This window comes from Rhinopithecus bieti, unplaced genomic scaffold, assembly GCF_001698545.2.
Source record: "Rhinopithecus bieti isolate Rb0 unplaced genomic scaffold, ASM169854v2 scaffold_38691, whole genome shotgun sequence".
NCBI lineage: Eukaryota > Metazoa > Chordata > Mammalia > Primates > Cercopithecidae > Rhinopithecus > Rhinopithecus bieti.
This window is the reverse complement of record NW_016816690.1, coordinates 487340-502440: the sequence shown is the minus strand read 5'-3', so window position 1 is coordinate 502440 and position 15101 is coordinate 487340. Positions and strand designations below refer to the sequence as shown.

Below are 15101 nucleotides of genomic sequence, written 5' to 3'. Positions count from 1 at the left end.
TTTTTTAATACATATATATTTTATATATATACTTTTTTTTTTGAGACATAGTCTCACTCTGTCACCCAGGCTGGAGTGCAGTGGTGTGATCTTGGCTCACTGCAACCTCCACCCCCAGGGTTCTAGCAATTCTCCTACCTCAGCCTCCTGAGTAGCTGGGATTACAGGCGCCCGCCACCACGCCCAGCTATTTTTTTTCGGATTTGTAGTACAGATAGGGTTTCGCTGTGTTGGCCAGGCTGGTTTCGAACTCTTGATGTCGGGTGATCCACCCATCTCAGCCTCCCAAAGTGCTGGGATTACAGGCGTGAGCCTCCGTGTCTGGCCAGGTTTTATATATTTTTAACAGACGGGGTCTTGCTGTATTGCCCAGGCTGGACACAAAACTCCTGGGTTTGCTAGGCACAGTGGCTCATGCCTGTAATCCCAGCACTTTGGGAGGCTGAGGTGGGCCAATCGCTTGAGCCCAGGAGTTCAAGACCAGCCTGGGCAACATAGTGAGACCCTGTCACTACAAAAAACTTGAAAAAAAAAAAAAGCTGGGAGTAGTGGCATGTGCCTGTAGTTCCAGCTACTCAGGAGAGCTGAGATGGGAGGATTGCTTGAACCCAGGAGGCTGAGGCTGCAGTGAGCCATGTTTGCACCACTGCACTCCAGCCTGGCCACAGAATGAGACCTTGTCTACAGAAAAATAAAAAAAATACTCCTGGGCTTAAGCTGTCCTTCCACCTCAGCCTCCCAAGTAGCTACTACAGTACTACAGGAGTGCTGCCACCGCACCTGGCTTTCCGTTGTCTTTTTAAAAAACTGAGACATAATTCCCATGCCATAAATTTCACTCTTTGTACATTTTAAAGTGTACAATTTAGTGGTTTTGAATATATATCCCAGATTGTGCAATTATCACCACTATCTAATTTTAAAACATTTTCATCACCCCAAATAGAAACCCTGTACCCATTAGCAGTCACTCCTTCTTTCCTCTCCCTCTAGCTCCTGGGAGCCACTAATCTGCTTTCTGTCTCTACGGATTTACCTATTCTGGACATTTCACATAAGTGGAATCACACAATACGTAACCTTTTGTATCTGGCTTCTTTCACTCAGCATAATGTTTTCAAGGTCCATCTATGTTCTAGCTTGTATCAGTACTTCATTTTTGTGTGTGTGGATGAATAATATTCTATGATAGAACACATTCTGTTTATTCACCTGTCAGTTGATGCACCTGTAGGTTGTTTCCACTTTTTGGCTCCTGAAATTATGACTCCATTAACATTTGTTTGTAAGTTTTTGTGTAAACATGTATTTTCAGTTCTCTTGTGTATATACCTTTGGAGTGCAAACATGCGGTAACTCTATGTTTAACTTTTTGTGGAAAAGACTCCATTGTCATCCAACTTTAAAGATTGCTGTTGACAGCCTGGGCAACATAGTGAGACCCTGACCCCACAAAAAAATGAAAAACTTTGCCAAGTGTGGCGGCACATGCCTGTAGTTCCAGCTACTCAAGAAGCTGAACCCAGTTAAGGCTGCAGTGGGCCATGATCATGCCACTGCACTCCAGTCTGGGCAACAAAGTGAGACTTAATCTCTTAAAAAAAAAAAAGGCAAAGGTTGCTGTTAAGAAGTCTGGAGCCTTTCTAAATTGGTGTGACCTTTCTTTGTTTTATATCTCTCCAGAAGCTGTAGAATCATCCCTTCATCCCCAAAGTTGCAAAAATTTCATAATGATATGCCTTTTTATGGGTCTGTTTTCATCAATTGATCTGTGTACTGGCTGGGCTTTTTTCAATTGTGAAATCTAGGTTGTTAAGTGCTGGATGATTTCCTCCATGGCATGAAGACTGCTACTTACAGCTGTGCAATTTGTACACTTCACAAAGGTGCTCTGCTGAGGAGGTGGGTGGGGGCCAAAATGTATCCCGGATTCCATTCTCTAGACTGTGTGCCTTAACCTGAAGCTACATCTGCTTGGAGGAGGAGCATCTTTTTCATTCACCAAGCTCTGTGCCCACAGAATGCCACACCTCACAGCAGGTGTGTTTTTCTCACCTTTACACCAAGGTGACCTATGACACTGGTGGTGGCCCTGCCCTCTTTTTTCTGTATTCACTCTTTGGGATTCCTATTATTCAGACATTGGCTCTCCCAGATTTAGTCTTAAAAATCCCTATATTTTCTTTCCTTTTTCCTAAACAACTTCAACAAACCCTTCTGAACCCTTTGAGGATTCTGGGATATACAGAAGGTTGATTCTAGGTTTTCTCCACTGCTGATTTAGGATTCCACTTTTCTCCTGTCTGATACCACTTCTTCACCTGCTTTATATTTCTCAAATTTTGTTGTTCTGTCTTTCACTCAACTAAAATTATCTCAGTGCTATCCATGTGACAGGCCCTGTTCTAGGTTCCTAGGGTACAGTAGTGAACGACATAGACCAAGATCCCTGCCCTCAAGAAGCTTACATTCTAAAGGGGAGAGCAGAGGATAAGCAATAAATGTAATAAATTATATACTATGGTAGAAAATAAGTGCTATAGGGGAAAAAAGCAAAGTAGACTAAGGCGGTGGATGCAAAGGTGGGAGGCAGGGAGGAGGCACGGGCTGAAAATTTAAATAGAGAAGTCAGGTAGGCCTTATCAAGAAGGTGAGATTTAGGCCGGGCGCAGTGGCTCATGCCTGTAATTCCAGCACTCTTGAGAGGCTGAGGTGGATGGATCACCTGAAGTCAGGAGTTCAAGACCAGCCTGGTCAACATGCAAAACCCCATCTCTACTAAAAATACAAAAATTAGCTGGGCATGGTGGCAGGCACCTGTCATCCCAGCTACTCAGGAGGCTGAGGCAGGAGAACTGTTCCAACCCAGGAGGCGGAGGTTGCAGTGAACCAAGATCACACCATTGCACTCCAACCTGGGTGACAAAGTGAGACTCTGTCTCAAAAAAAAAAAAAAAAAAAAAAAAAGTGAGATTTAACCAAAGATGTGAAGGAAGCAAGGGAATCATCCATATGAATGTAGAAGGAATATTCCAGGTGTTGCTTGATGATATTGTATCCTAAGAAAAGAAAAAGAGTATTCCAGGCAGAGAAAACAGCCAAAGCAAAGGCCCTAAACCAGGAACAACCAGTGTGTTCAAATAGCAACAAGAAGGCCACTGTGTCAGCAGCAGGGTCAGAGAATGGGAGGTAAGTAAGGAGATGAGTTCAGGAGGTAATGGAGGACTGAATCAATTAGGGTCTTGAAGACTATCATAATGTCTTGATTTTATGGCTTATGGTGATCCTCCTGCCTTGTCCTCCAAAGTGTGGGATTACAGGCGTGAGCCACAACACCCAGTGAAGTAGAGCCATTGCAAGGTTTTCAGCAGAGGAATGATATGACCCGTGTTTTAAAAGGATCGCCCTGCTGCTATAATTAGAAGACACTTTGGAGGTCAAGAAGAGATGCAGAGAGACCAACTAAAGGAGCTGTTGCAGGAATCCGGATGAGAGATGAGGAATGTACCAGTGGAAATGGTGAAAAGTTGTCATATATATTTGAGAAGCAGAGTCAAAATATATCTTGACAGTTTGAGTGTGGAGTGAGAAAGAAACAGAGGAGCCAAGACTGACTTCATGGTTTGGAAGGATGGAGTTACCATCAGCTGAGATGGAGAACACGTAGGTGGAGCAGGCTTTGGTCGAGGGAGATGAAGTGTTCAGATTTTGACATGCTGAGTTTGAGATATCTATTAGATATGGAAGTAGAGATGTGAATATGTAGATGGTTAAATAAATCTGGAGTTTTGGAGAAAGGTCTAAGCTGGAGATATAAAATCGAGATTGGTTGGTGAATAGATGATTGGCAAAGGGAGGAAAGTCTCCTTGGTGGGAACACTGAGTAGAGACAATTCTGAATGTTTTGCCACAAAGGGGAGCAAAGAAATGGTGTGGTAACTGGAGGAGACAATGGGGTCAAGGTTTTGTTTTGTTTCTCAGATGGGAAAGATAACAGTAGGTTGGATTCTGGTGGGAAATCCTGTAGAGAGCAAGAAGTTAACAATGTTGAAGATAGAGAATTCCTGAAGCAATGTCCTCAAGCACGTGAGAGAGGATGGGCTGTTGTTAGAGTAACCGTACATTCTATATTTACCTTGGAACAGCCCAAGTTTTTGCTTGTTGTTCTGGTGACTTGTCCAGTTAGCATCCTCTTTCTCTCTCAAGTGTACCGATTTGGACAATGAATTATTTGACTTCCCTGGATCTACTGCACCAAGGAAGGAATTGGCTTAAGACAGCAAGAGGACAGAGAACATAGGTGCCGATGAGAGTGAGTGGGTAGGTGTGCTGTTGGGAGTCTACAGAAGTTGCCTTCTGATTGTGTCAATCTTACAGTGAAGCTGAAAGCAGAGTCATCAGCCAGAGTGAGGATGGGAGAGGGCGTTGTTGGGACTTTGAGGCGACAGGAGTAGGAATTAAATATTGGTGTTTCTTTTTTCCTAATCTTTCTATCGTTGTGTTTTATGTCTTCTTTAATTAATTAATTAATTATAGAGGCAGGGTCTGTCTCTGTCACCCAGGCTGGAGTGCAGTGGTGTGATCATGGCTCACTGTAACCTTGAACTCCTGGGCTTAGGTGATTCTCCTGCCTCAGCCTCCTGAGTAGCTGGAATTACAGGCATGAGCCACCATGCCCGGTCCCTATGTCTTCTTTTTCTTTTTCTTTTCTTCTTTCTTTCCCTTTACATTAGTCTTAGTAGGAATTTCAGATGTAGCAAAATTGAATGCATGTTAATCATCTAGAAAAGCATTATTCATTCAATTTCTTTCATATTCTAACTTGGTGGTCTCCAAAGTTAAGTGCAAGCACCCCAGAAGATTTTTTTTAAAACTATCTCTGGGGTGCAAGAAAAATATCAAAGATGATTCTGTTGAGACACTGAAAGACAAGACAGAAAGAAAAATACCAAAGGATTAAGGACTTTTCTTTTTTTCTTTCTTTCTGTTTTTGGAGACAGGGTCTCACTCTGTCACCCAGGCTGAAGTGCACTGGCACGATCTTGCCTTACTGCAACCTCTCCCTCTCAGGCTCAGGTAATCCTCCCTCCTCCCACCTGAGCCTCCCTAGTAGCTGACACTGGAGGCCCACACTACCTTGCCTGGCTAATTTTTGTATTTTTTGTAGAGACAGACCATGTTGCCCAGGCTGGTCTTGAACTCCAGGACTCAAGCAATCCACCTGCCTTGGCCTCCCAAGTGTTGGGATTACAGGCGTGAGCCACTGCACCCCACCAAAGGACTTTTCTTTGTAATGTTTTTAACTCATCATTAATTTCTACTTTTTTGTTAAAAATGTTTTAAAATAATTTATATATTATATACATATGGGGTCACATGCTCAATGTTTGTTACTGATAGAGGTACATGATCAAAAGAGCTTGGAGGCCACTACATTAAACTATGAATTTTGTAAATACAATTTGCATAGATTTCAATTTACACATGACTTGATTTATAGCTATATCATTTAAAAAGCCACTACATGTGATATTGTACAGAAATTATGTGATATTGTATAGAAATTATGCTTGTGACATTGTACAGAAATATGCTTGCAATGGGAATGAAACTGATTCCAGCATTCATCCTGGAACAAACTTCCCCAAACTTCAATTACTCGAGAAAATGTGTTTTAACTCCCCATGTAACACTGATATTTTTCCTGATAAATCTGGGAGGCAGTACCCTACAGTGCCTTTGGGACCACATTAAATTAACAATGACATATTAAGTGCCTGATTGCCATGGCAGATGTAAGTTCTCCTGCCTACAAAAAAACTGATTGAAATTTGCATACATGACTGGGCACGGTGGCTCACGCCTGCAATCCCAGCACTTTGGGAGGCCAAGGCAGGTGGATCACCTGAAGTCAGAAGTTCAAGACCAGCCTGGCCAACATGGTGAAACACCATCTCTGCTAATAATACAAAAAAATTAGCCAGCTCTGGTGGTGCACGCCTGTAATCCCAACTACCTGGGAGGCTGAGGCAGGAGAATGGCTTGAACCCGGGAGGCGGAGGTTGCAGTGAGCCAAGATCACAGCATTGCACCCCAGGCTGGACGACAAGAGCGAAACTCCGTCTAAAAAAGAAAAGAAGGCCGGGCGCGGTGGCTCAACTGTATCCAGCACTTTGGGAGGCCGAGCGGGCGGATCACGAGGTCAGGAGATCGAGGACCATCCTGCCCACACGGATGAACCCCCGTCTCTACTTTAATATTACAAAATTTACCGGGCGAGGTGGCGGAGGCGCCATGTGTCCAGGCTACTCGGGAAGGCTGAGGCAGGAGAAGGCGTAACCCCGGGGAGGCGGAGCTTGCAAGTGAGACCGAGATCGCGCCACTGCACATCCCAGGCCTGGGCGAAGAGCAAAGACTCCGGTCTCAATAAAAAAAAAAAAAAAAGAAGAAAAAGAATAAAGGAAAAGAAAGAAAGAAAAGGAAAAGAAAAAGAAAATTGCAATACACATAACCCTTCTATTGCTTTGCAGGACCCTTCAGTTCATTGTGATGTGGCTATAATGTTAAGGATGCTTTGGGGTATTGAAGCCAATAGAAATGAGAACGGAAAAACTAAGAGACTAATGGAAGAAGAGAAACAGCACAAACATGTGGGCTGCATCTTGGTTGTTAGTGAAAGGAGCCAGTTAATTTAGGCTTTTGTACTTGTAAGCTTAAGTACTTCTTTTTTTTTTGCTTTGCCATCTTGCTAAATTATCCTCATTCCCAAATATTTAATTTTACTTAATCAGTGTTAAAGCAGAGCTCCATTAAATGGGAGTTTAATTCAGGAAATATACTACCTATAGCCAGTGTTCCAGGCATAATGGAATTCCTGTGTAATTACAAGTTGATTTAAACTAAGAAACCGTACAAGAATATATTCACCGTTTCTGGGGACTAATGTCCATTTAAATAGACTCCAAAGGTCGGACCCCAGTATTCTCATTACCATTAGATGTATTCAATAAATTACTATAACACTTTCAAGCAAGAAAAAAAAAAAAAAAAAAAAAAAAAAGCGTTATTTCTATGGTTATAAAAGAAGCGTGTATCTGCTTGAAAAAATGACTGTGTGAGTGGGGTCTGTCGTGGGCCAAGCTTCAAAGATCCGGCATGCATCTACCACAAGAGGGCAGTAGCACTCAACTGTTAATAGGGAACCCAGCAGAGCGCTGGAGGCTCTTTAGAGGAATCGTTAGTGCAGGTCGTTAACGCATCAACCTCTGGAAAGGACAGGGAAACAGGAACCACCGTCCAGACACTTTCTCGTAGCTTCTGTCTCGGTAACAATAAGACAGGAAATAAGCAACAGGGTCTTGTGAAAGAGAGCGACCTCGCTCACCATCCTCGTGTCGTTGAATCACCACGGAGATGGCGACTAGCTTAATAATGGCTGCAGATGGGCGTCTGCTCATGTGGATGTTCAGATAAGAACACTGTGGCAAGGGTCAAAGGAACAGAGCTCTTCATGGGCATTACGGAAGGGCGGAAGAAAAGCTGAGGGGAGCAGCAGAGCTGTTTTGTCTCCGAAAATTAGGACTTTTAGGAGTGTCCTAGGATGAATTTTGTTTTATTTAGCTTCATATCATTGAGACATTAAGATTATCTTTAGAAACCTGTGTCATTTACCTTGTAGGGTTTCCAGGAAACTAATTAATAGAAAGAGAGATGAATTGGCCGGGCGCGGTTGCTCACGCCTGTAATCCCAGCACTTTGGAAGGCTGAGGCGGGCGGATCATCTGAGGTCAGGAGTTCGAGACCAGCCTGACCAACATGATGAAACTCCGTCTCTACTAAAAATACAAAAATTAGCCAGGCGTGGTGGTAGGCGCCTGTAATCCCAGCTACTTGGAAGGCTGAAGCAGGAAAATCGCTTGAACTCAGGAGATAGAGGTTGCAGTGAGCCCACAAGGTGCCACTGCACTCCAGCCTGGGCAACAGAGTGAGACTCAATCTCAGAAAAAAAAAAAGAAAGAAAGAAAGAAAGAAAAGAAAAAAGAATTATAACAAATGCACCTTCAATATTTTAAGTACGTATGTCGATTGGTCTAGTGTTGCCCATAAAATGAATCAGGTATTTTGAGTGTGATCTCATGACCAGCATCTGTTTTTGTTTTTATTCATAATTCTCTCTAATGTTACTGAGCTATAATTTGGAAAGACGTTTAGTATTTGAAAAACCTAATTCATTATTCCTTAATTTAATGTTTCAGTTTAACATTTATTGAAGACTAGAATTGAATGAGAAAAGACAATGCCAGGGTGGTGTGTGTGCGCGCGTGTGTGTGTGTTAAAACAGAGAATTTTAGAAAATTAATTGGATCCACGTTTTAAAGTCAGCTTCAAATAAAAATTGAGACTTGTGAATGTTTTCCACATTTTATGTGCCTTTCCTATCCCGTATTATACCTTTTGTTGTATAGTTCCTTCCAAACCATAGGACAGCTAAACCTAATTCAGAGAATCTTGTTCCTTTGTGTTGATAAAAGATGAGAAAATGAAATATGTTCTGCCTAGCAATTCTAATAGATCATTGTCATTACTGTTAATAAGCTACTGGATGGAAGACTTGATATTTAAAAGCTTTTGCTCAATTGAAAAAAAAAAAGCCAGGTGCGGGGGCTCATGCCTGTAATCCCAGCACTTTAGGAGGCCTAGGTGGGAGGATTGCTTGAGGCCAGAAGTTCGATACTAGCCTGGGCAACATAACAATACCCCGTCTCTATGATTAAAGATAATGAATAAATTATTTATTTATAATTATAAATAAATAAATAATAGAGCTTGAACTCGATTATAACTAAATGGTTTACTCAAATCAGCAAACATGTATTGGGTTAGGCAGTGAGTTAGTCACTAGGAATAACAGAAATGAATAAAACAGACTTGTGGGTGAGAGGCATCTGAAAGAAAGGGGGTAGTTATTATTATTATTATTATTATTATTATTATTATTATTTGAAATGGAGTCTCACTCTGCCACCGAGGCTGGAGTGCAGTGGCACAATGTCAGTTCACTGCAATCTCCACTTCCCAGGTTCAAGTGATTCTCCTGCCTCAGCTTCCTGAGTAGCTGGGATCACAGGTGCCCACCACCATGCCTGGCTAATTTTTGTATTTTTAGTAGAGATGGGGTTTCACCATGTTGGCCAGGCTGATCTCGAACTCCTGACCTCAAGTGATCCACCCACCTCTGCCTCCCAATGTGCTGTGATTACAGGTGTGAGTCACTGCACCCAGCTGATAGTTAATATTTTTGAGCAACTACTCTGTGACAGATCTTCACAAATATTTTCTCAGCCTCTGGTCCCAGCTACTTGGGAGGCTGAAGTGGAAGGATCACCTGAGCATGGGAGGGCGAGGCTGCAGTGAGCCATGATCATGCCACTGCACTCTAGCCTGGGCAACAGGGCAAGACCCTGTCTCAAAAGAAAAAAGCAATTCTTACAATTTTGTTTTATGGGAGAAGAAACTGAGTCTCAGAGCAGTTAAGTGACAAAACTCACTGGTGTAGAGCCAAGATCTGTTAAACTCTAGATAGTCTTTCCATTGGACAGAACCCACATCTGTTCAACGCTATATAGTCTTTCCATTGGACCATTCTATTTGAATATTAGTCACTGACTCCTGGGAAAAAGCAACTTTTATGAATGACAGTTTAACAGTTTTCAATTTAAAAAACTTAAAACATATAATAGTGTGCAGTTACTATATAGCTTTAAATAATTTTTAATTAGGAAACATTTCAAGCGTGCAAGTATAGAGAATAACACCTGCATAGTCATTATGAAGCTATATTCTATATCCAACCTTAACACTATGTTTGAGTTAGACTTTCTAAAGAAAACATTATAAGAACAGTTAAGGATTTCTATCCTTCCTCGATCCCACTGTCTTCTTGTCTTTCCCTAGAGATAATACTATCATGAATTTGGTATTAGTTTCATGCATGATTTCCTATTTTTACCATATGCTAATGAATCCATAAATAATATAATACTATCTTGCAGGTTTTAAAACTGTTTAATTGTGTCCAAAAGTACATATTATTCTATAACTTACTTTTTCTATTGAATATTTTGAGATTTATTCATGAATACAAATAACTCTAATTCTTTGTTAACGGCTGTCAAGTATTCCATTGTATGACTACACCAAAATTTATCCATATTCCTGTAATTACATATTTACACAAGATTCTGCTTAGTTTTCACTCAAAACATATCTAATGAACTTTAATCATAATACTGGAACTTATAATTTTAATAGTGAAGTGTAAAACTATCCACTCTTACTTTTTTCTTCCTGATGCAGGTCATTCCCGAACTGAAGTATGGAAATTTGGTAATGTTGTCATTGAACATCTATACCACTGGATACACATCTGTTCAGCTCTCACGAAGATAACCAAAAAACTAAATAGTTCTATTACACCCCCTTTGCCCTCCAAGACTGATAATTATATGTATGCAAAAATGCCAGGGGAAGGTTTGCAAGAGAAGTGATAATGAATGATAATGGAATTGGTACTGTATTTAGGATCCTTTGCTCGTGTTCAGTTTTGTTTAACTATAAAATATTTTCCATTGGAAAGGGGTACCCATAAACGTCTTCTGCTCCTAACATTTATCTCAGCACTTTCTAAACCCAAAAGTGCTACCTAAGAAGAAATTTAGCCAAAAAATATCCAGTGAAGGTAGCCATAGCCAAGTGTATTTAAGTATGTTATAGAATATATTTGAAAGCTTCTTTTCAGTTTGAGCTTTGTATCTGCTGTGGAACTGTTACGGTTGATTGAGTAGTTATTTTTCATTCTTATAAGGTGCAAAGTAACAACTGAGGATTTAGAAAACAAGAATACCAAACAGAATACCAAATAGTAAAGATAAACCAAAAGAATACCAAATAATAAAGATTTTAAGAAATGGACTGAGAATTGTTTTCTAATTTTCAAAGACTTATAACATCATCTCTTCCCTCTCTCTGCCCCCCTACTCTTGCCTTAACAACTCAAAAGTCATTTTAACTTATTAATTTTAATTTTGTGGGTATATAGTAGGTTTACATATTTATGGGGTACTCAAAAGTGATTTTAATGAACAGAAATTCTTGTGGGAAAAGTCCATGACTCATGGAAAAAAGAAGACACTTTTTTAATGATAAAACCTCTTCAGTTTAAGAAGTACAAAAAGAATTTATATTTGTTTAAAGCTTGTTTTTATGACAAACTTTACTGCTCTGTGGTGAGATTTCATCTTTGCAATAAGATATCTGATGACAGAGTCCAGTTTTAATAACATTTTGGGAAATTAAACTTTATTTTCTTTATTAGATTGACAAAATGTGATGTGTCCAAATATCTTATAATTTGAGATTGGCTGTCCCTTTTTAACCTTTTCTGATAAGAGGGCGGTGTTATTACCAGTCCTCCTCTCTCGGATGATCACATGCCAGTTTTAACCTATATGCCTGTTTCATATTTGGAAGAGGGCTTTTTAGGGCATTCACAGCAACATTTCAAGAAACAATGTTCTTGAAGATATTAAACTGATAACCACATATCCTGATGGCTTCAGAACAAGTTTACAGAGTTCACTGTGAATACAAATGGCATTTTAGGGAGCAAGGAAGGAAAGATTTTGCAGAATGCTATGTTTGTAACCATTATCCTGGAAATCAAATTAACTAAATGACTTCTAACTTGATAACAAATATCATACATTTGCATGGCACTTTAACTTGAAGTATTTTCACATACTAGCTTATCTGATTCTTCCAATAATCTCTAAAGTGGGTAGTCCTGATATTATCTCTATTTTATTTTATAAATGAGTTGCTCACTTCACAACGGGTATAAGAGGCAGAGCGGACCTAGCACCTAATTTCTGGTTTATTGTCCTTGCCAGCACCCTAGAAATCTCACTCACACTTTCCAGCTTTCTTACTAGGCTAATGACCATGCTGTCAGTCTTTTGAAAACTACTTTAAAATTTGCAGCCAACAAGCCAGATTGGTTAAATTTATTAAATAATCATTCAAGTAAAATACTGTCCCTCAACCTTAGGAGCTTATATTTTGAGTGAGGAAGATGTTATTTATCCCTGACAAAGGTTAGATACAGATTTATATATAAATCCATTTATTTCACTGTTAATAGATTTATTTGTTACATTTACATATGCTTCAGAAGCTTGGACTTGATTAACTGAATTTGTTATTGGCTCTTTCCTCACAGTTCATAGGTAACAGTGACACTGTACAGTGTAGACCATCCAGACCACTTTCTTTCCTTTGCTTTCTTTTTTATTTTTTTAAGTGACGGGGTCTCGCTCTGTCCCCCAGGCTGGAGTGCAATGGCTTAATCATAACTCACTGTAGCCTTAAACTGCTGGACTCAAGTGATCCTCCCACCTCGGCCTCCCAAAATGTTGAGATTATAGGCATGAGCCACTGCACCCAGCTTCACTTTCTTTTATACTTTTGGCTTGTCATGATTCAGGAACATCATGAAGTGTAAAGATAATGACTTTGGAATCTCAAAAAAGCTCCAACTGCTTTTTTAAACAGCTTTACTAACATATCCACATACCATAAAAGTTACCCATTAAAGTGCAGAATTAATTTTTGTTACATATTTACAGAGTTGTACTCCCTCACCACAATCGAATTTTAGATATTTTTTTTTTTTTTTTTTTTTTTTTCTGTATGACAGAGACGAGGTTGCTCTGATTGCCCAGCTAGGAGTTGCTGTGGTGGTTCCATCTCCGCTCCACTGCAAGAAGCCTCCTGGGTTCAAGCGATTCTCCTGCCTCAGCCTCCCGAGTAGCTGGGATTACAGGTGCTGGCCACCACGCCTGGCTTTTTTTTTTTTTTTATTTTAGTAGAGACGGGTTTTTGCTAGTTTGCCAGGGGTCTCAAACTCCTGACCTCGTGATCTGCCCACCTTGGCCTACCAAAGTGCTGGGATTACAGGCGTGAGCCACGAGCCCGCCGAACATTTTGATCATCCCAATAAGAAACCACATACCCATTAGCAGTCACTCCCCACTTTCTCCTACCCCCAGCCCTAGGCAACCGCTAATTTTTTTTCTCTACGGATTTGCCTATCTGGACATTTTGCATACAATATGTGGTCTTTTGTAATTGGCCTCCTCTTCCCTCATTTTTTTTTTTTTTTTTTTTTTTTGAGATAGAGTCTCTGTCACCCAGGCCGGAGTGCAGTGGTGCAATGTTGGCTCACTGCAACCTCTACCTCCTGGGTTCAAGTGATTCTCGTGCCTCAGCCTCACAAGTAGTTGGGATTACAGGCATGCACCACTATGCCTGGCTAATTTTTGTATTTTTAGTAGAGACAAGCTTCACCATGTTAGCCAGGCTGGTCTTGAACTCCTGGCCTCAAGTGACTGGCCCCCTCAGACTCCCAAAGTGCTGAGATTACAGGCGTGAGCCAGTGCACCCAGCCAATTCCCTCTTAATCTAAATAGGCTTAAGCAACCAGATGCCCTGAACATCTAGACATTATCAATCCTCCAACTCAGAAGACCATTTGAAGGTAATTTAAGAATTATGCAGGCCGGGCACGGTGGCTCATGCCTGTAATCCCAGCACTTTGGGAGGCTGAGGCGGGCAGATCAACTGAGGTCAGGAGTTCGAGACCAGCCTGACCAACATGGAGAAAACCCGTCTCTACTAAAAACACAAAATTAGCTGGGCATGGTGGTACATGCCTGTGATCCCAGCTACTCGGGAGGCTGAGGCAGGAGAATCACTTGAACCTGGGAGGCGGAGGTTGCGGTGAGCCAAGATCGTGCCACTGCACTCCAGCCTGGGCAACAAGAGTGAAACTCTGTCTCAAAAAAAAAAAAAACAAAAAAAAACAAACAAGAATTGTGCATTCCTCTCATATACGAGGTTTTCTGTAATGCCACTCTCACAAAATCTCACCTTACATCATGAATGCCATGTTCTCACTCTCCTTTCACAGAATCTTGTTACAAAGACCTCTCTCAGGATCAGAAAAAGTAACTATTGGATACTAGACTTGATACCTGGGTGACGAAATAATCTGTACAGTGAACCCCTATGACACAAGTTTACCTATATAACCAACTTGCACATGTACCCCCCAACCTAAAAGTTAAAAAAAATTAAGCAAAAATAAAAATTTTAATTAAAAAACTCAACTGATAAGATCAGTGAATTAAATATTGCCTATTTCACCTGTTTTCTGGTTATAAATATAGCTCACCACTTTGGAAGTAGGGCCATTGTGAACCATCTTTGGTCTAGAATGCTGTCCAGTTCCATAATCTTTTTCTTGGTCAAATTTGTTAAATTTATAAATAAATATTGCCTAATTTCTCTGCCCTTAAACTTGGTTATTACCCTCAGTAGGTGTACCATCTCCTAGTCATTAACCGTATTTAACCTCTCCTCCATCTACTGTCTGAGCTTAGACTGTCCTGCCCAAGCACTTCAAGTGATGAGGCAACTCTAGGTGGCCATTACGTGATTGACTCTCTAGTTACAGTTGTTTGAATTAGGGGTGACCCCTTACCAAAGTGAGACCAATTTGTGAAATGGCCTAATACAAAAAGCACCCAAACTATGGACAAGCCAAACTGGGAAATAGCAATGGGAGCAGTGTCTAAAAGGAAATTAAGGCCGCGCACAGTGGCTCACGCCTGTAATCCCAGCAGTTTGGGAGGTTGAGGTGGGCGGATCACTAGGTCAGGAGTTCGAGACCAGCCTGGCCAATATGGTGAAACCCCGTCTCTACTAAAAATACAAAAATTCGTTGGGCGTGGTGGTGCGCACCTGTAATCCCAGCTACTCGGGAGATGAGCAGAAGAACTGCTTGAACCTGGGAGGTGGAGGTTACAGTGAGCCAAGATCGCGCCACTGCACTCCAGTCTGGGCAACAGAGTGATACTCTGTCTCCAAAAATAAGTAAATAAATAAATAAAAATTAAAAAATAATAAAAGGAAATTAAGTGTTTAGAGAGGGGCCGGGCGCGGTGGCTCAAGCCTGTAATCCCAGCACTTTGGGAGGCCGAGGC

The 15101-nt window shown here is 41.0% G+C and overlaps 1 protein-coding gene across 5 annotated transcripts in view; it reads left to right on the top strand.

Annotated features, from left to right (window-relative positions):
* Nucleotides 1–10971, top strand: part of EFCAB5 (EF-hand calcium binding domain 5) — a 149649-nt gene extending 138678 nt beyond the window's left edge. For 4 of the 5 annotated variants that reach the window (XM_017855089.1, XM_017855088.1, XM_017855084.1 and 1 more), the window contains one exon: nucleotides 10357–10971. In XM_017855089.1, the coding sequence (XP_017710578.1) occupies nucleotides 10357–10547 (191 nt within the window). In that variant the 3' untranslated portion in view covers nucleotides 10548–10971. Of the gene's footprint in view, nucleotides 1–7678; nucleotides 7768–10356 lie in introns of those variants that run through there. The other variant, XM_017855086.1, reaches the window with a different exon arrangement.
* The last annotated feature ends 4130 nt before the right edge of the window (nucleotides 10972–15101 follow it).